Source organism: Podarcis melisellensis, assembly GCF_964234715.1.
Source record: "Podarcis melisellensis genome assembly, chromosome: 4".
In the NCBI taxonomy this organism is placed as follows: Eukaryota; Metazoa; Chordata; class Lepidosauria; order Squamata; family Lacertidae; genus Podarcis; species Podarcis melisellensis.
Window position 1 is genome coordinate 101150440 of NC_138531.1, and position 21117 is coordinate 101171556.

At 49.5% G+C, this 21117-nt stretch overlaps 1 protein-coding gene across 1 annotated transcript in view; it reads right to left on the bottom strand.

Annotated features, from left to right (window-relative positions):
• LOC309368831 (uncharacterized protein) overlaps positions 1 to 21117 on the bottom strand; it is a gene marked incomplete at its 3' end in the record, with an annotated part of 138170 nt that overhangs the window by 31534 nt on the left and 85519 nt on the right. The window contains exons 3-4 of the mRNA XM_081909137.1: positions 17311 to 17393; positions 16311 to 16437 (exon numbers count right to left, since the gene is read on the bottom strand). Coding sequence (XP_081765263.1) covers positions 16311 to 16437; positions 17311 to 17393 — 210 coding nt within the window. The remainder of the gene's footprint in view (positions 1 to 16310; positions 16438 to 17310; positions 17394 to 21117) is intronic.

Here is a 21117-nt window from a genome sequence, read left to right on the forward strand (position 1 = left end):
TCTGAGACCATGACTCCAGGAATTCTGAGAAAAATCATCCAGAAAAGTCAGCAGATACCTGGCCCCCCCTAGACTCTGTTCCCTGACAGAATTGGACAGATCTATGTGAACCAGCTCAAAAGGTTTGGTGGTAACCCGTTCCACCTTTGGGTAACTGCACCCTCTCACCTTTGCTTGCTTGCAAGTGTCACAATTAATGGCACTTCCACAATTTTGAATCCTACACCCCTTGGCAACCTCGGGCAGAGTCTGCAAGTCCTCTACCGACCCATGAATTGTTCTCTGATGCCATACGCATGCACATGAGGCATCATGAGCGGGAACTGTAGTACGCTGGTTGGGAACTGTAGCACGCGACGCTTGTGCTTTCTCAACCTTCCCCTCACCCCCAAGAGACGTTTTAAGAACGAAAAGATCATTCTGTCCCCGTTTCACTTCAACAAGTCGTCTTCCTTCTCTGGAGATTGTGCAGGAATCCCCCTGGAAACAAACCTGAAAACCCTTTTTTAACAAATAAGGCACAGATAACAAACAGTGATGAACCCCTGGAACAACACAAAAATCCACCGTCTCCTGCAAAACAGAAAGATATACATTAGTACACTTATCGATTTTGGATCTCTGTCCATTTGCGAACTTTACAGTTTGTCCCTTTGAAACTGCCGTGCAATTCCACATCTCGACTGCAGGGGTCTCTGGAACCATGTTGCGGTTAGCTGCAGAGTCAATAAAAAGGCTGAGCTCGAAATTTTCCACTCGGCCGTCTTCGAACAATGCCATGCTTGCAGAAACTTGATAAGACTCTTCCTGCTGCTTCCCCTGGCCACCTGCACGCTTGCCTGCCTTCCCAGGCCTGTTGCCATGGAAACCCGTCTGGTTCCCATGAGAAGTGTCCTTGCCAACATCCTGCCTCGGCTCTCTGCTCCGGTGGGGGCTACTGCCACGCAGACATTGAACTCCAGTGGAAAAACACTGCCCGGGGCTCCTCCCAGCTGGCTTGGCCTTCCTCCTTCTGGAACGGCGCCTCCCACCAGCCTGGCCCCCCCTGAAGCTGCTCTTCGCTTCAGCACAAGTGAAAAGTCCTTTAAACTTGCCTTTGGAACTCTTCGCCCCCCGATCTGCTCACTAGCGCTCCTAGAGGCCAATCCATCGGGCACAGGGCCTGCCAGTCCAGCCTCCCCAGGATCCAGTCCATCACACAGACGTGTAGAAGCATTACAACAGCTCCCCAATACTGTCCCAGCCCCCATTGGGCTTTCTGGGCATCCTCCAGCCTCTCCTGGGCTTCCTCCAGCCCCCTCTGGCCTGGCTCCCGCTGAGCTTTCACACACACTCCTCAGCGCCTGCCAGGCGGCCTGGGCCGATTCAACGCTCTCAAGATGAGGCTTCAGCGATTCATCAACGCATGCTCTGAGCATATCCAGCTCAAGTTGCATTCTCTGCTGGCTATCTTCAGCCCACGCAGCCCCACAGCTTGCAACGCCTGTTCCAGCTGCTGGCCAGCTAAGGGGTGATTCTTTTGGCTCCCACTGGTTTGCTTCCCAAAGCCCTTTGACCAAGAACCATCCCCTTATTCTTCTGCTCCATATTGCCCAACTCTTTAGAGTTAGAGGCTCCAACGGTATATCCTGGCTTTTGGCCATCTTCTCCCGTTCTACCAAGGTGCCCATTAAGCTGTACTCACTCAGTGCTCAGTGCTCAGTACCAGCTCCTCCGGCTCTCCCTTGCTTGGAGTAACGATTCTTCCAGCTGCTTCTCAGCTTCCAGCTCTCAGCTGCTTTTAGCTTCAGCCAGCTCTCTGTATCAGCAGCTCCTTGCCTCTGACGCAGGCAAATACTCATCTGCTCTCCGGCATCCAGTCAGCTCCCGTTGGCCTCCGACGGCCCCTCAGCCTCAGAACGCTAACTTCAAAGCATTCCTGGAGCTCACACCGACTGCTTTACGAGCGTTGGCTGACCTTCCATAACCTCTTGGGAAATCTATCTGCCGTGACACCTGATTACTTTATGATCGTCAATCAGCAGTTTATAACGGGTCCGGCACACTTCTTCAAAGCTGCGCCACTGTTGCTCCCTTCGGGTCACGGCTTAGCAGAGTAGAACAGCGGTGTAAAGCAGTCCTTTTCTCCATGCAAGCATACACAGACAGGTTCGTCTATTTACAGCTCTTTATTGAAACATTTTACCAACAAAGACCGGGGCTTCTTTCAGCCATGTCTCTCTCTCACAGATACACAGAGAGAAGTGAAAGTACAGGGAAAAACTCCTCCTCCTTAGCTTCTAAAAGCTTCTGTCTCCTCCCGGCTTACGTCTGACGTCGGAATGTGACGCACACTCAGAACCCTTAACCATTTAAGTTCTGAACACTCACAGTTTATACATTGACTCAAAGCTCAAGCTAAGGAAAAATAGGGATTTTGGTGCCAATTCAAACTGCCTGCACAGTCAGTTTTGGGTTTGCGAAACCCATTCCTTCAGGAACAGCAGTTTGCTCCTGCCACACCCACATTCCCCCTTCATTGCGGAGCGTTCAGGAGGAACCAGAAGCCATGTCTGACCAGGCGGCTACGATGGTGGCATTGGCTCAGGGAAACCAGGTCTTGATCCACACCGTTCAGCAGCTAAGCAATGCTGTTACAGTGCTTCAGCAGCGTTTGGATGCCTTACCAGCTCCTGGGGCCGATGCCCCAGCTTCTGGCAAGTACCCAGTGGCCCTACCAGAGAAATTCAATGGGTCCCCAGCCAGCTTTTCCATGTTAAGCTGTATATTCAGGGGCGAGCCCAGAATTTCCCCGATGACTGCACCAAGGTGCACTTCCTGATCAGCTTGCTGAAGGACCGGGCGGCCAAGTGGGCATTGCTGCTGCCCCGGCAAGACTCTCCCTTGCTGACAGACTATACAGGGTTTTGCAACCATCTGGAAACCGCGTTCGGCAACCCTCAGAAGGGGAGTCAAGCCAATCAGGCGATTCGGCAGTTGAAACGGGACAAGTCCACAGTGGCCGCCTACGCCACAGAATTTCGGCTGTTGGCACAGGACTTGTCCTGGAATGACTCCGCCCTTCAGGACCAGTATCTCGAGGGGCTTTCGGATGAGATACTGGACCAGCTGGCCATGATGGATCGCCCCGCCACGCTGGACACCCTCATTCAACGGAGCCTGCAGATAGACGATCGGTTGGAGGACCGTCGCCAGGCTCAGGGCCTCCAGCACTCCCGGCTCCCAGCTCCGGTCCTTCCCAGCAGTTCAACGGCCACAGCCAAGTCACTGGAGGAGCCAATGCAGCTTGGGGCAGCGCGGCCTCGCCTCTCTCCCTCGGGGAATACTCGGCGTCTGAAGGGGAACCTGTCTCTGTACTGCGGCGGGAGTGGACACTATGCCCAATCTTGTCCTGAGAAAACGCCAGCCACAGGGAAATGGCCAACCCCAGTAGCCGATGGCCCAGGCTACCTGCGGTCCCAAACAGCACGTGATGGGACCTCACTGGTGGAATTGCAACACCTCATAATTCTGGTGCGTCTATATCCCCCTGGTGGGTGCTGGATTCTCACCCATGCTCTGGTAGATTCAGGGGCAACCCGCTCCTATATGGACTCTGCCTTCGCCGCCCATCATCAGGTGCCACTCCAGGACAGGCCAGAACCGCTACAGGTGGAGGGAAATGACGGACGGCTCCTGTGCTCGGGGGCCATTACTCAGGAGACTCGGACCTTGGTCCTGTGTCACCAGCAGCACCAGGAGGTGCGCACCTTGGACATTGCCACCATGCCCCGGTTTCCCCTGGTGCTAGGGATGGACTGGCTGGAGTCTCACAATGTTCAGATCGACTGGGTCAATCAGACTATACACTTCCCAGACCCATGTCCCCATGCTCGGTCTGAGATGCTAATGGCCACCCCCACGGGGGAAGCTGCGTCAACGCTCCCTGCTGTTTACCAGAAGTGTTTGAGGAACTCAACGGTACATCAACCACGTGTTCCAGGTCTTGCTAGACAAGTACGTGGTGGTGTACGTAGAGGACATTCTGATTTACTCCCACGACCCAACATGCCATAAGGGTCATGTCCGATCCATGTTGCAGCGCTTGCGAGAGCAATGGCTGTATGCTAAGCTCAGCAAGTGAAAGTTCCACCAGCGGTCGGTGGACGTCCTCGGTCACCAACTCTCCCCCTGATGGGGTGCAGATGCAGGGACGCGGACTTATAAAAAATATTGGGGGGCCCCGGGAAAGCTCATGAATAATAAATAAGCTCATGAATATGCAAATAAAGTGGCGCCGCCTCCTCGTGAGCGAATAGGGGAGAGCGTGCTGCGCCTAGTAATCAGCTCCAAAGGAAATTGGGTGGAGCTTTTGCTCGGGAGGGAGGGCAGGAGGCATGCAGCCCGCCCCTCCCTGTGCATTTTGGGCTGGGGGAGGGGCGGCGATGGCGCGCTGCTGGAGGGGTGCCGGAGATTATTGGGGGGCGGAGCCCCCCCAAACGAATTTTTGAGGGGGCTCGGGCCCCCTCAAGCCCCATGGAGTCGGCGCCTATGTGCAGATGGATCCCAGGAAGGTGGCAGCAGTTCAGGAGTGGGCGGCACCCCAGAAGCACAAGGATCTACAGCGGTTCCTGGGGTTCACCAACTATTATTGGACCTTCATTGTGGACTATGCTCACCACGCCCCCCGCTGACCCGACTGCTGTGCCCCAAGACACCATTCTCTTGGGACAAGGAGGCAGAGGTGGTGTTTCAGGGGTTGAAAGCCTGTCTCCAGAGGGCGCCGCTTTTACAGCATCCTAATCCCTCTCGTCCCTTCGTGGTGGAGACCGACGCCTCCAGTAAGGCTCTCGGTGCCGTCTTGTCCCAGCAGCACGGTCCTGATGCGCTGCTGTTACTCTGCGCCTACTATTCCTGCCAGCTTCTTCTGGCAGAGTGTAACTATAGCGTGTGGGAGTGGGAACTACTGGCCATCAAGGTGGCCTTTGAGGTCTGGGGCAATCATCTTGACGGGGCAAGACACCTGGTGGATGTGAGAACCGACCACCGGAACTTGGAGTACCTCCAGACTGGGTCGACAACTTGGCATTGGAGGAGTTCGCTTACAACAACGTGGTGAACGCCTCCACCGAGCAGACCCTGTTCCAGGCCACTTACGGTTACCATCTGCGTTTGTTCCCAGATGCGCTGCCTGCATCTGCTGACAGATTGGCTCCAGGAGCTACAGTCTCAGCACCAACTATTGATGGAGCAACTGTACCACGCCAAGGATGCGTACAAGGCCCAGGCCGACCGCCACCACCAAGTGGGATCGGAACTCCACATCGGCGAGCCATGGGGCTATATAAATTCTAATTGGACTCCGTTGGAATTGGGCAAGTGTATCCAGGCTGCAGTTAGCTTTTTGGTCCCTTAGGAACAACTGAGCAACTTCCCTAGAGTGGAAGACCAGAGCCTATTATAATAAAAATCCCATAGAAAGGCCAAGGCAAAGACATCTTTCTCAAGAAATGTCCAAACCTGTGCCACTACAAGGTGACATGGTCAATATGAAAGCCCTACGGGGATTCACCAGGGATTGTTGCTGCTGTGATATGATGGAGGTGTGAGACCAGACGAGAGCTAGCTTTGACACCTGGGAACACACAAAAAAGGCAGAAACAAAACAAACTGCATTTTTCACTCATTATTTGACCTTCTCTCTAAGTGTAAAGCATAGACCACTATTGAGAATGTTTCTCCCAAACTGCAAGTATGCCACAAGTAATTTAGTACAAAATGCAATATGTGTTATTTTTTATGTGATATCCTATGTCCAGCTATGTGCACTGCTACACTTGCAAATAGAATTAAGAGGCCTGACATGCAAGTCTCTTAAGATGTACACGAAGGCATATACCGTAATTTTTGCCCTATAGGACGCACTTTTTCCCCTCCAAAAATGAAGGGGAAATGTGGGTGTGTCCTATGGGGCGAATACAGGCTTTCGCTGAAGGCTCTCATTCTCCAGGCTTCAGGAAGCTCTGCGCAACCCTCCAGAGCCTGGCGCAAAGCCACACTGGGCTCCGGAGGGTCGCGCTGAGCTGCCTGCCCTCCCGGGGTCCACGCAGCTCTGTGCAACCCTCCGGAGCCTGGCGCCAAGCCGCACTGTGCCGGCCAATCCACGCTGGCCTCCGGAGGGTCGGGGAGAGCTGCCTGCCCTCCGGGGGTCCGCACAGCTCTGCATGACCCTCCAGAGCCCGGCGCCAAGCCGCGCCGGCCTCCGGAGGGTCACGCAGAGCTGCGCCCGGGCTTCGCACAGCTGTCCGCAAACCTGGGGAGACCAGCATGGCTCCCTAGACTTGCGGATAGCAGGCTCTTCTGGGGGCTGGGGTCGGGGGAAGCTCGGGCTTCCCCCGGACCAGCCCCGTGCCTGGGGGAAATAATTTTTCCCCCTTTATTTCCCCTCCCAAATAGCTGCGTCCTATAGGGCGGTGCGTCCTATGGGGCAAAAAATATGGTAAATGTACCAAGCAAACACATATATTTTATGGGGGGGGCAAAGACCCCTAGGAATTTAAGAGTGGCTGTATTCCCTACACCCACAAGTCTCAGAATGCTTAGAACATAAAAACACAACATAAAAACACAAAACATCACGTGTTAAAATAACATTAGATGTCAATAAGAAAAAGGCCTGGTTAAAAAGGTGCGGATTTGCCTGGCTCCTAAAGCTGTATAATTGTTTTTCCAACCTTTGTATGGATTCTTTGGTGGGAAGTAAGATTGGAACTCTGACTGAAGCTCTTTCCAAATTCCATACACTGACAGGGTTTCTCCCCTATATGAATTCTCTGATGCTTAGTAAGATTGGAGCTGTTCCTGAAGCTCTTTCCACATTCCAGACACTGATATGGTTTCTCCCCTTTATGAATTCTCTGATGGGAAGTGAGAGAGGAACTATCAGTGAAGCTCTTTCCACATTCCACTCGCTGATAGGGTTTCTCCCCTGTATGAATTCTTTGATGGGAAGTGAGAGAGGAGCTCTTTCTGAAGCTCTTTCCACATTCAACACAATGATAGGGTTTCTCCCCTGTATTAATTCTTTGATGGGAAGTGAGAGAGGAGCTATCAGTGAAGCTCTTTCCCCATTTCACACACTGATAGGGTTTCTCCCCTGTATGAATTCCCCGAATGGGAAGTGAAATAGGACCTCTGACTGAAGTCCTTTCCACATTCCACACATTGATAGGGTTTCTCCCCTGTATGAATTCTTTGATGGGAAGTGAGAGAGGAGTTATCAGTGAAGCTCTTTCCCCATGCCACACACTGATAGGGTTTCTATCCTGTATGAATTCTTCGATGGGAAGTTAGAGTGGAGATCTGACTGAAGCTCTTTCCACATTCCACACACTGATAGGGTTTCTCACCTGTATGAATTCTTTGATGAGAAGTGAGAGAGGAGCTCTGACTGAAGCTCTTTCCACATTCCATGCACTGATAGGGTTTCTCCCCTGTATGAATTCTTTGATGGGAAGTGAGAGAGGAGTTATCAGTGAAGCTCTTTCCACATTGCACACACTGATAGGGCTTCTCCCCTGTATGAATTCTTTGATGGGAAGTGAGAGCGGAGCTATGAGTGAAGCTCTTTCCACATTCCACACACTGATAGGGTTTCTCACCTGTATGAATTCTTTGATGAGAAGTGAGAGAGGAGCTCTGACTGAAGCTCTTTCCACATTCCATGCACTGATAGGGTTTCTCCCCTGTATGAATTCTTTGATGGGAAATGAGATTGGAGCTGTGACTGAAGCTCTTTCCACATTCCACACACTGATAGGGTTTCTCCCCTGTATGAATTCTTTGATGAGAAATGAGATCAGAGCTCTTTCTGAAGCTCTTTCCACATTCCACACACTGATAGGGTTTCTCCCCTTTATGAATTCTTTGATGGGAAGTGAGATGGGAGCTCCGACTGAAGCTGTTTCCACATTCCACACACTGATAGGGTTTCTCCCCTGTATGAATTCTTTGATGGGAAGTGAGAGTGGAGCTATCAGTGAAGCTCTTTCCACATTCCATACACTGATAGGGTTTCTCTCCTGTATGAATTCTTTGATGGGAAGTGAGAATGGAGCTATCAGTGAAGCTCTTTCCACATTGCACACACTGATAGGGCTTCTCCCCTGTATGAATTATTTGATGGGAAGTGAGACTGACTCTCTGCCTGAAGCTCTTTCCACATTCCACACACTGATAGGGTTTCTCACCTGTATGAATTCTTTGATGGGAAGTGAGATTGGAGCTCTGACTGAAGCTCTTTCCACATTCCATGCACTGATAGGGTTTCTCCCCTGTATGAATTCTTTGATGGGAAGCGAGAGAGGAGGTATGACTGAAGCTCTTTCCACATTCCACACACTGATAGGGTTTCTCCCCTGTATGAATTCTTTGATGGGAAGTGAGAGTGGAGCTATCAGTGAAGCTCTTTCCACATTGCACACACTGATAGGGCTTCTCCCCTGTATGAATTCTTTGATGGGAAGTGAGAGCGGAGCTATGAGTGAAGCTCTTTCCACATTCCACACACTGATAGGGTTTCTCACCTGTATGAATTCTTTGATGGGAATTGAGAGAGGAGGTATGATTGAAGCTCTTTCCACATTCCACACACTGATAGGGTTTCTCCCCTGTATGAATTCTTTGATGGGAAGCGAGATAGGAGGTATGACTGAAGCTCTTTCCACATTCCACACACTGATAGGGTTTCTCCCCTGTATGAATTCTTTGATGGGAAGTGAGAGAGGAGCTCTTCCTGAAGTTCTTTCCACATTCCACACACTGATAGGGTTTCTCGCCTGTGTGAATTCTTTGATGGGAATTGAGAGAGGAGGTATGATTGAAGCTCTTTTCACATCCCATGCACTGATAGAGTTTCTTTCCAATGAGATTTTGTTGATGGGAAGTGGAATTGGAGCTCTGACTGCAGCTTTCTCCACACTCCAAATTTTTTTGTGGCTTCTCCTCTCTGGGTATTTTTTCGTGGTCACCTTTGTTCTCGATTTCCAATTCATCACAATCTGCATTGGGGACAAAAAAATTATTAGAGCCTCAGGAGCAAATGGAGAAGAACTGAAGGGAGTTGCGTGTGTGTTCATTACCTGTGTTGTTTGTTTAATAGGAGATTCGGATGAGTTGTTGAATGTTGCTTTGTTTATATAAAGCAGTGGTCAAAATTGTGAAAGACTTTTGGAAAAAAGTGTATTTCAGAGTTTTGATGGCTTATAACACCACTTCATTTGGAGTAATGTCATAAAATTATATATCAATGGAAAGATAATTCGATCAAAAATGCAGAATTTGCATCATTAATGGGAATATAAATGTGGAAAAATGCATAAATGAAATATGTGAGCCCAAACCGAACTGTTCCACAGGTGATCTTTTCCCAGATACCGAACAGGATTCAGCTCAATGTCATGTTGCTGCTGTGTGCAAAAGGTGCATTCAAGATAATGATATTTCACTGCTGGAATGGCCTGGGTATAGCCCACAATTTAACCCAATCGGAAATCTATGGGGCCGACTAAAGAAACTTGTTAATCAAAGGCAACCCCTCAATAAAGCCCAATTAACAGAGACAACAATTCAGTCTTGGTTTCACATTATTACAGCTGCAGAACTAAAAACTTGGTTCACTTCATGCTATATAATTTTATGGTATTACACCACACAAAAGTGGGGGTGTTATGAGCTCTCAAACCTCAGAAATACACTTTTCACAAAAGGTTTCCACAATTTCGGCCACTAGGAGAAGTTGTTTATTTTAAAGTTAATGTTCTTTTTATATGGGATCAGATTATTATTATTATTTATGTTTCATGTTTATATGTGTGTTGGAAGCCGCCCAGAGTGGCTGGGGCAACCCAGCCAGATGGGCAGGGTATAAATATAAATTATTATTATTATTACTACAGTGGTACCTTGATTTAAGAATAGTCCTGTTCCGGAAAGTTTGTAAACCAAAGTACCACTGTATCATCATCACCACCACCACTGCTACTTCTACCTGAGATTCAATAAGTCTAGCTCTTCTCTGGGATGAATTTTGTTTGGTCCAGTCATGGCATCCCCTCCATCTCCAATGTCAGTCGTCTCTTTGGTCAACCCAAGATTGACAGCAGCAAGGGACTTCTGGGTTGGCGCCTCCGGCAATGGCGGAGCTCCTCCGATCAGGAGGAACTTGCTCCGTGAAAAGCAGGGTCTGACCGCCACGGCGAAGGCGTAGACCCATTGAAATCACAGGCGGGAGAAGCCTGTGAACTTGGGATTCGGCTGCCACCCTTTGCGCCTCCCCTACTCGCGGGGAAACCCTATTTTGGGGATCCGGAGCGACGTGGGGTGAGTGGCGCGGTGCTTTGAATCAACCGCTTCTTTCACGGAGTGAAGCCGCATTGCCACTGCCGGAGAACGCTGACTTTTTCCTGTGGACAATTGGATTTTAAACAACTACCCCTGAGTAAAACGGAAAATTGGATCTTGAAATACTTTAATTTGGCACCAAAGCGGGAAGGTTCTAAACAGGAAGTCCGCCTTCCGCTTTTGTAAATAGACTGAAGCAAAGACACCACAAGCTAAAGTCTTTGGAAGCTTTCGACAAAGGATTAAATCTCCATCGGACAAAACCACATAACCCCCCTTGGAAGCAGGAGAAGAGGGGGGGAAGTCTTGGATTTAGTGTGCCTGCAGGGGAGAGTGAAAATTAAATTGCCACTGCTCTGAACCTGGAAAAGGGTTGCCAGATGACGTTCGGGGAATGCTCAATGACAGAACAGATTTGACAGCTAGCTAATAAGAAAGATACTCTTTCCATTGTCCTCCTTTGCGTTTAAAAAAAGGGAGGAAAAAGTAACCGAAAATTGAAGCTATTGTTATTTGCTTGAGTCGTGTTTAAAAGAATTGTTATAAGTGGAAACTGTTTCCCTCTAGAGGGAGCATGTGAAACTATTGCAGGAGTGAAACAGAGAGAACTCCAGCTGCAAGATAAAGATTCTGAGAACCAGAGATTGACCTTGGACTTTTCAAAATGTTGATAGGAGAAGCTATTGTGACTGTATTACACAAGATAAATTATATGCTGGAACAGCTCCATAAAAAGACAGAGGACACAATATTTAAAATTGACAACTTGGAACAGAAAGTGACTAATTTGAGTCAAAAAGTGAGTACCAATACAGAAACAATTCAGGAGTTGGCACAGGAACATACCTTGGCAGGACAAATGGTGGAGGAAAAGGAGAAAGCTGTTGTTGTGAAACTTAAAAGCTGTACAAGCGGGACCCTTAACTTCTCAGAAGTAAGTTGAGGACTACAAATCGAGGTCATTCATGATTGAGCCTAGCAAAAGTCAATTTTTGAGGTTTGGATCCCGGCTTGGATCGAAGAAGGAAAGTTGGAAAGATCCCTCTATCCAGGGATTGATTGACTTTTTGGACACGGGCTTGGGTTTGGAGGAGTTTGAAGTTTTGGGGGCATCTAGAATTGGAGGAATCCTGAAATACGTCCTGAAATTCTTTATGGACTTTACTTTGAACTATGGAAATTTGGCTGAAGTGTTCAGAAGGAATAAAAGCATTGCTAGGTTGGAGTTTTCTCGAGATTTGCTCCTGAGTATCGAAGAATATGAAGAAGATCTGCAGAAGGGACTTGGAAAAGATTTAAGAGCCTCGGACATAAGATCTCCAGGTTGATGGACTATATGGAACTGACAGAAAGGACTGGCAGAATCCGAAGCCAGGGAGAGGAGATAGTGGAAGATTACTGGATAATTTAAAGTGCTTATTTAGAAATATTGTTAAAGTAATGACTGTTAGAAAAAAGGATGGAATGACATTTTATGGATTTAGCACAAATGATATAAGGAGTTAAGTACATATAAGTAATTTTCCCTTAATGGGAAAAAAGGTTAAAGAATATGTTATTTATAAGATGACAGAAAATAAAGATGGAAAGGATTTGCTGAAACAAATACTAGAAGTGGGATACAAAAAGGGAGGTGTAAGGAAGTCGAGGAAACAAGGGAATGAAGGATAGAATATGTTAGAATAATTAGGCTTAATTGGTTTACGACCCCAATTAAGCGCAGCTCCTTCTATGGCTGTCCGGCACTCTTCCGTTGCGACCTCTGCTCAGGTCCTCCTCCGGCAGCCGCAAGTTTGCAGAGTAAAACACAGCGGAACAACTGTTGCTTCAAAACCATCCAAACACACGAAGCGTTAGTGTGCTTATTTATTTATCAGTCCTTTATTGCAGCAGAATATTTACAGCTCAGCATTTCTCAGATTCTCCTGGGCTGCTAGCAGCCATGGCCACCGTCTCCCTCGGAAACAGAGACGGAACAGTGAGAAACAACTCCTCCCTCTTTCTGAGTCACGCGACAGGAATTGAGGGACGTCACACAGAACTCTTTAACCCTGTGAGTTCTGAAAGCACTAACACCCCCTCTTCCCTCCATTCCTGAGGTGACTTGGGTGTTTACCTCTCCAGACTTCTGTGTGATCAATCCCATCCCCAATGCCTTGCGCCCTCCCTTGGCGTACCTGTTGGGTATCTGTGGAACAACCTCACAACTCTCAGATTCGCACTGTGCGAAACTTACCCACGCACCTGTGGCCTGATACCTCTCAGGTGGAATACCCTTCGTTGTGCGACTGGATCGCCTAGGCACAAACTCAGGTGTTTCCTCTGACTCACCGCGATCAGCAGGTGTGTCCTCAGCATCACAGGATTCCCCCTCTGACTTAAAGCGTCTTCGAATCCTCTCCATTACACTCACAGGAGAACTAGGCTCACTCTTGGGCTCTCTTTTAACAACTCGTGGAGACGCCCCATCCTGCTCCTGACCCTGGTCAGTGACCTGGTCGTCATCAGCAGCCTCAGCCTCTCTTTCCTCCTCATCAGAACTGTCTTCTGGATCAGAGAGACATTCTGAGAGAACATCACGCCTGACAGGAGACTTTGACTTTACACCCTCCTCACAGAACTCAGCGTGTTTACTGATCAGCACCTTACTCTGATCACCTGAAGGGTAAGCAAATCGCCATGCACGGGCTTCTGGCTCATACCCACAGAAGATCATTTTCTGGACTTTGGCTCCATCTGGCCCTTGCAAAACCTTAGGCACAGGGACAAGCGCAGGAGACCCAAACTTGCGCAGAAAGTGAACTTGGGGTCTTCTGCCATTCAACAAAGAGTACGGTGTGTCACCTACCAGTGAGTTGTAGACACGATTCCAGGTGAAGGACACAGCCCTAGTTGCCTCCAGCCAAAACTTAGGAGGTAACCTGGCTTCTTTCAGCAACACCTGTGCAGCCTTAACCAGAGCTCCACTCCTCAGCTCTGCCACCCCCCCTTGATTGGGTGAAGTAACTGTGTGACGTATCCCTTTCTGTTGATAGAACTGCTGCAAAGCAGAACCAGTGTACTTAGCATTTCTGTCACTGATGATTGCTTTCACTCTGGTGGAGAACCTTAGTTCCACCCCCTCAATCCAGCTCTTGATCAGCTGTACTGCATCCTCCTTGGATTTGAGACCAAGACTCCAGGAATTCTGCGAAAAATCATCCAGAATCGTTAGCAGAAACCTGCCCCCCCCTAGACTCTGTTCTTGGACAGAATTGGACAGATCTATGTGTACCAGCTCAAAAGGTTTAGTGGTTACCCGTTCCACCTTTGGGTAACTGCACCCTCTCATCTTTGCCTGCTTGCAAGTGTCACAATTAATGGCACTTCCACAATCTTTAATTTTGCAACCTGCAACAACCTCAGGCAACGTCTGCAAATCCTCTAAAGGATTGTGGATCGTTCTCCTATGCCATGCGCATGCACACGTGACATGAGCGGGAATTGTAGCACGCTGGTTGGGAACTGTAGCACGCAACGCTTGTGCTTTCTCAACCTTCCCCTCACCCCCAAGAGACGTTTTAAGAATGAAAAGATCATTCTGTCCCCTTCTCACTTCGACAAGGCGTCTTCCTTCTCTGGAGATTGTGCAGAAATCCCCCTGGAAACAAACCTGAAAACCCTTTTTTAACAAATAAGGCACAGATAACAAACAGTGATGCACCCCTGGAACAATACAAAACTGCATCTGTTCCTGCAAAACAGAAAGATAGGCATTAGCGAACTTAGTAATTTTAGTTCTCTGTCCATTCGCGAACTTAACAGTTTGTCCCTCTGGAACTGCCGTGCAATTCCACATCTCGACTGCAGGGGTCTCTGGAACCATGTTGCGGTTAGCTGCAGAGTCGATTACAAAGCTTAGTTCAGTGTCTCTCTCAGAGCTGTCCTCAAACATTGCCATAGCAACAAAAGTCTCGCTGCCCCCTCCCTCTGGGTGTCTGCAGCAGTTTTCTCTGGTTGCCACGTCAACCAACTCCCCCTTGTTCAGGACCTTGTCAGCTTCAGTAGAAGCAACTTCCTCTGTTGCCTTGGAGACCGGACTGGCCTCTGCTTTCCCACGCAACTCTTTGGGGCTTATCTTGACTTTTCGCAGGTGGCCGGCCTTGAAGCGTCTAGCTCTCCGCAGCTTCCCAGACCTCTGCGCACGACGAAAACAACCTTTGGGTGCCTTTGGAAAACAAGCCGTTTCTGAGCTTTCACCGCTCACTGCCCCCCCACTGCTCTTAGGGCTCCCAGGACGTTTTCCTGCACCCCCTCTGGTGGGTAAAGGGCTCCCAACGCTCGGCTCCTGGCCTGGCTCCTCACACAGGCACGGTGCAGCACTAGTACAGCTGCCAGCAATAGTCCCTTCTGCCCCCTCTGGGGGCCCACAGCTTCCCTCAGCTGTGTGTTGGCTCTCAATAATGTGCCCAGCGCCATCTTGCCTCTCCCCTTCTGATGCAGCCGCGTCTAGGCTCTGGCGTTCCACTCCTGCTTCACAAGCCTCACGGAGTGCTAGCCATGCAACCTCAGGCCTCTCAGCATCTAGGACAATAGGCTTCAGCGCATCACTTACATTCTCTGCCAGGAAAGCTGGCACACACTCTTCAGCTTTACTCAGCTCTGTAGCTGCTCCAGCCGCTCTCTGTGGCTGTACTGCTTCCCAAAGGTTTGTCCCCACGAGAAGAATTTCTACGTGGAAGCTCCACTGCAGCCAGCCTTCGCGCGTCAGCTTTTCACATGGTAGCTTAAGCTCAAAACCATGCTTCTGGAACTGCGCCATCTTCTCCCCCAGTGCCCCAGCTTACTCACATAGCAGTAGCCTCCAGCACCTGTCTTTGGAGAAGCGATTTCAGCTGCTCTCTGCGTCAGCTCCTCTGCCTCAGAATGCAGCATCAGACAAAACTCAGAACGCAGACCTCCGCTTTCGGTAGCGACCTCCAGCTGACCCAGCTGACCTCAAAGCGTTCCAGCAGACCTCCAGCAACAGTTTTACAAGCGGTAATTAGGTCCATAACCTGTTAGAATAATTAGGCTTAATTGGTTTACGACCCCAATTAAGCGCAGCTCCTTCTATGGCTGTCCGGCACTCTTCCGTTGCGACCTCTGCTCAGGTCCTCCTCCGGCAGCCGCAAGTTTGCAGAGTAAAACACAGCGGAACAACTGTTGCTTCAAAACCATCCAAACACACGAAGCGTTAGTGTGCTTATTTATTTATCAGTCCTTTATTGCAGCAGAATATTTACAGCTCAGCATTTCTCAGATTCTCCTGGGCTGCTAGCAGCCATGGCCACCGTCTCCCTCGGAAACAGAGACGGAACAGTGAGAAACAACTCCTCCCTCTTTCTGAGTCACGCGACAGGAATTGAGGGACGTCACACAGAACTCTTTAACCCTGTGAGTTCTGAAAGCACTAACAGAATATGGAAAAGGAGGAATGTTTTTAAATTGTTTTTGTTTTATTTCATTTATGTGTTTAGTTTAATGGGGTTAGGTTGGGTTTGTATTGTTCATATACTGTACTGTATTGTTTTTGTGCTTTTTTTCCTTTCTTTTTCTTTTTTGTAAACTCTAAAAGTAATAAATATTATTATTTATTTTTTTTAAAAAAGATTGACAGCAGCAAAAACAAAAGCAGAAAACCTGAAGCTACTTATCTTTCCTAACAATTCTGAAGCTGACATTAAAGATGGCATGGGCAGTTGAGACCAGCCCAATCGTGGTAAAAAAAGGAATAATTTGAGGAAGATTGTTCAAAGAAAAAACTGTAAGATACTCTTTATTGTGGGGGTGTTAGGTTCCCAGGTGTTATAGGGGCCACGGTTGAGCTCTGTGAAAATATATGAGGTGGGTCACATAGAGGTATTTTTTGAATTTACAGGCAGATATGACGATCGCACAGGGAGCCTTACCAAGAGAGGCCACGATCCCACGATTCTCCTCCATGACGTCCTTATGCAGAGCTCTCTGGTCAGGATCCAGCAACGCCCACTCCTCGTCCGTGAAACGAACAGCGACATCTTCAAAGCACACTGGACCCTAAAAGAAAAAGGGAAATGTCTGAGACAGCAGAAATATGATCTGCTCCACAATGCTCTGTTGTTTCCTTCCTGTAAATTGCGGTGTTGTTTCAATAGGATTGCTTTGCTGCACATTTTATTTATGGATGCTTATTTTATTCTAAGTTTAAATTATGGGTATTCGTTTTTGTGCAAATAGGTTGTACTCCACCTTGTGTTATTCAAGTCATTCTGCCTAGGCAAGCATTCCAGTTTCCCCAATGGAAGGATCCACTTTCTCCTCTCCTCCTGGGCTGTTCTGGGGAGTTCCCTCCCAATGCCCTAGAGCCAAATTCAAGGGATTCATGGACGAATGGGGAGGGGGAGGAATGGGAGGCAGGCCCCATTTTGCAGTAGATGGGGCTGGTTAGGTGAATCCAGGCCACTGTTTGTTCTCATTTGTCTACTGCTTAGAAACCAATTTTTGCATTCAGTTATCAATCTAAAAATAAAATAAGCCTGTTTTTGATGGCCATCTGTCTTGGATGATCTAGCAGAGATTCCTGCATTGCAGGGGGTCTCCTGGCTCTGACAGACAAGCAGGGAGGGTGGCTTCTGGCAGAAGGAGAGGGAGCCACCGGTGGCTCCTCCTTCTCCTGACTCACCTCTGCCTCTCGACCTTCTTCTCCCACTCGCATCCTTCCTCTTCTGCCTCTGATTCTGCACTGCATTCTGCCACAGAGTCTCCCAGCTCACTATGCCCTGTTTCCCCTTCAGCTTCTGACACCTCCTCTTCCCAGGCTTCTCCCTCTTCTCCCTCTGACCGCTCATCCTTCCTCCACCTCCACTCCTTCAGCTCTGAGCCATTGCTCCATCCCTCAGCCTCTGTCCCCACACGGCAGCTTCCCCTGACCTGATCTGGTTCCACAGCTGCTGCTTCCCTTCTGCCCCCATTAAAAGATGGATCAGGAGGTCTTGCCGGCATCCTTCTGCCACCTGCAAGAGAAAAAATGTAAAAAGGACACCAGGAGTGCCTGCTTCTCTGACAGGTGAAACAGGGCATCTCTAACTACAGGTGGGCCTTTGAGAAAGCCTTTCCTGCTGAGAGCATTTAGACGTTTGTGCCCATTTCATATGTTTGTTGTGCAGAAATACATCTCACCTCTTCTGGACCCTTGTTCCCAACTGTTTCCCTCCAAAACAAGATGAAAATAACCCTCAGATGAGTTGGGAAACCAAGAGAATGAGACCAGATAGAGAAAACCCACCTTCCTCCTTACCCAGTGGCCTCTCTCTGGTGTCCAACGGAGGCCTCTCTGCCTCACAGGAATCCAGGTCCATTTCTGCAAAGAGATCCTTTCCCTGAGAAAGAAACAAGGATTTAAAACAGAGAATGGTGAGAAATACTAGAAAGAGAATGACAAAGACTTGAAGGGTGTGAGATCTCATTCCATGGATGCTTTCCCAGAAAAAGGATGGGCCATCGGCAGACCATTATGGGATGTTCTCTGTCCTGTTTGGACCCCTTGGGAGTATCCAGAGGAAAGTCTCTCTCACCTGCTTTCTCTCCTCTGCCTGACTCAGGAGGAAACCTTCGGCCAGGGCCACCGCCTGGGAACTGGTCTCTGCTCCGCATTCCCTCACCCAGCTCTCCATCTCCAGGGGAAGGACAGTCAGGAACTGCTCCAAGATCACCAGGTCCAGCATCTCAGCTTTCGTGTGCCTTTCTGGCTTCAGCCACTGATGGCAAAAGTGGTAGAGTCGGCTGCAAACCTCTCGCGGTCCTTTGGCCTCTTGGCAGCAGAACTGCCTCAACTGCTGGCTCTGCACCTCTGAGCAGAGGGTGTCCTCCTCACCCAGAATCTTCTGCACTGGGTTTTGCCAGAATCCCCCACTGCTCCCAGTTTGGCTGTCATGGCCTTTTCCTGCTTCAGGGCCAGCTGAGTCTCGCTCATCCATCTGTGCTCTCAGGAAGCCTCTGAGAGATCAGAAGGAACCCTTTGGTCTTCTAACAAGTTCTGTCCATCTAAATGAGAAGCTGCAGCAAATCCTACAAAGCAAATACATTGTTCTGTTACAGAATTTGTAGGACAGGAGGGGAAATGGTTCCCTGAGGAAGCATGGATGAGTCTTGCTAGGAACAAGGGCTGGACTTCACCGCATCCCAGACCATGAGCTATCATTTTGAAAAGAAAGAGGAGGAGGAAGAGGAGAAGAAATAAGTCTCTAGCCTTCAAGCAATGCAGAATGTGGAGGCAACGGAAGGGATTTCTGTCAGATTAATCAACCTGGTTTCTCCATCCTTCCAGTCAATTGATGACGTCGGAACCTACTGACAAACGAGTCGTTTCTATCTTGTGAAAAATGGATGCTTGGTTCTAGTGGGGGTCCTCACCTGGGGGTCCTCAGGTGTTGTTCCCCCCACCCCCACTCCCCTGCTTCTGTCTCCTTTTCTTGCACTTGGACTCTCTCCCGCTCTCAGGACAGACCTCTGGGGTGGGGTCCCTTTATCTTTGCCCTGAGGGCCAGGTATGTATCTGGCCAACCCCCTGAGGGCCAAGTGGGCAGGGCCAAAGACATCTCCCTTGAAATTTAGGAGGGTGATTTTTTATTCTTATATTATTATTATTATTAACGCACACACAGTCATTGATGCCAAGATCCCTGGAGGCTCAGTGAGTAGCAGCACCCATTTCCGGCTGGTTTGCCAGCAACAATCCCTTTGGGGCAGAGAGGATGTGGTCCTGGGATGCCATGCTCTGGGTGCGAGGGGATTGCTGCAGTGGCCTCCGTGGGGAGCTGCCCTGGGAGACACTGCGAAACTGGTCCCCAGTGCAGCAGCCAGATTGTGGGCTGGGATCCCTCTCTTTCTCTCCCACCTTTTTTTTTGGGGGGGGGCTAGTCCACCTCTTTGTCCAGCTTTGGAAAATCGTTTGCACATGTTTCCTCTGTTGTGCAATGAGGCTGAGCGACGTCGCACAGAGTTAAAGTCCCAGGGACTCCTTTGTTTAAAGAAGGGAGATTTTGTGGAAGTCAGGGATCCTCTGATCTGCAGGAAGGAGAGCGTGGCAGCCCTGGCCCCTCCCTGGCAGGACCCTCTCCTCCTCCCTGACTTGGGGTCCCCCCCCCTGCAGGAGCAGATCAGGCCCCCCAGGCCCCCTCCCCTGCTGCAGCCCTGGGACCCCCCCGTCTCCCCACTGCACCCTCTGGGGGGAGAGAGAGGAGACTCACCAGATCCCGGGAGGGGGGAGCGAGGCAGCCCTTGCAGGAGAGACCCCAAAGCAGGAAAGGACTGGGGAGGGAGGGGCCTTGGCTCTGGAGGACCTGCCCCCCCTTGCTTCCTGTCCTCTCTAGGAAGGCAGCTCACTTCCCTTTAACCCTTGCCAAGCCGAGTCCCTCCAGCTCAGCCCTCTCTCAGATTCTTATTATTTTTTATGCATTTTGGGGGGGCAGCTGCCCAGATGTCTGTTCCATTTTTAATGGAATTAGAGGGAGAGCTGCCCCCCTGGCTACGCCCAGATATCCTTTTGGGGGTGAGGCTCTTGGCTGGACTCTGAGCATCTCCCTCCCTTGGCCAGAAACCAGAGGAAGAGCTTGCAGGGAAGAGGGCTTTGCAGGAGGCAAGGAAGCTCCTCCTGGAATTCAGGAGTGGAGAGAGAGGAGGGGATCCCAGGGTCATCTAGTCCAACCCCCAGCAATGCAGGAATCTCAGCTCAAGCATCCATGGCAGATGGCCGTCCGATCTCTGCTGAGAAACCTCCAAGGAAGGAGAGTCCCCCACCTCCCGAGGGAGACCTTTCCCCTGCCCAACTGCTCTTAGGTGTCCCTCAAGGCAGCGGGTCCTGAGTTCTAGCCCTGCTGAAATAATCGCACTGGCTGCCAAGGAGGAACCCAGAGAAGTTCAAAAGAAATAAATCCCAATCTCATCATAAATGAGTAATACTTTCTTATGCACGCTTACACATGGAACAAAAGTATGCCATTTCCCTTTCCAGAAATGCTTAATTGCTAATTCAAAGGACTGAAAATGGATGGTTGTTCTTATTATGTTTAGGGAAGCTTTTAATATTTGATGGACTATTGCATTTTAATATTTTGTTGGAAGCCACCCAGAGTGGCTGGGGAAACCCAACCAGATGGGCAGAGTATAAATGTATTATTATTATTATTATTATTATTATTATTATTATTATTATTATTACTATTGACCAGGGGAGTGTTATCCTTTCGAAAGAGGCAGGTGGAATCTCCATGGTTGCTAATAGCATAGCATTGAAAGTGCAGGGAAATATGGGGAGCCCTAGAGCATCTGCTTGGCATGCAGAATGTCCCAGGGTCAACCCCTGACATCTCCTGCAAGGGCTGGACGAAATCCCTGCCTTAAACTCTGGGGAGCTGCTGCCAGTCAGTGTAGACCAGGGGTCCTCAAACTATGTCCCGCAGGCCGAATCCAGCCCGTCAGCATCGTGAATCTGGCCTGCATGACCATTTCAGAACCCGCCCAGTGTCTGAGGCTGAAAGCATCTCGCCGGCCGCTCAGTCAGTCCCCGTGAGGCAAACGCCACTGGTGTTGTGGCGGCTCTACCAATGAAAGGCCAGGTGTTTTCACCTGGGGACGGGGAGGTGTTGTCTTTTGGCTTGAAGAGCGAAGGTGAGGTTGACGGAGGAAGGCAGGCTTGGGTCAATTCGGTTTTGTTACTTAGAGGTTTACTTTAAAGGT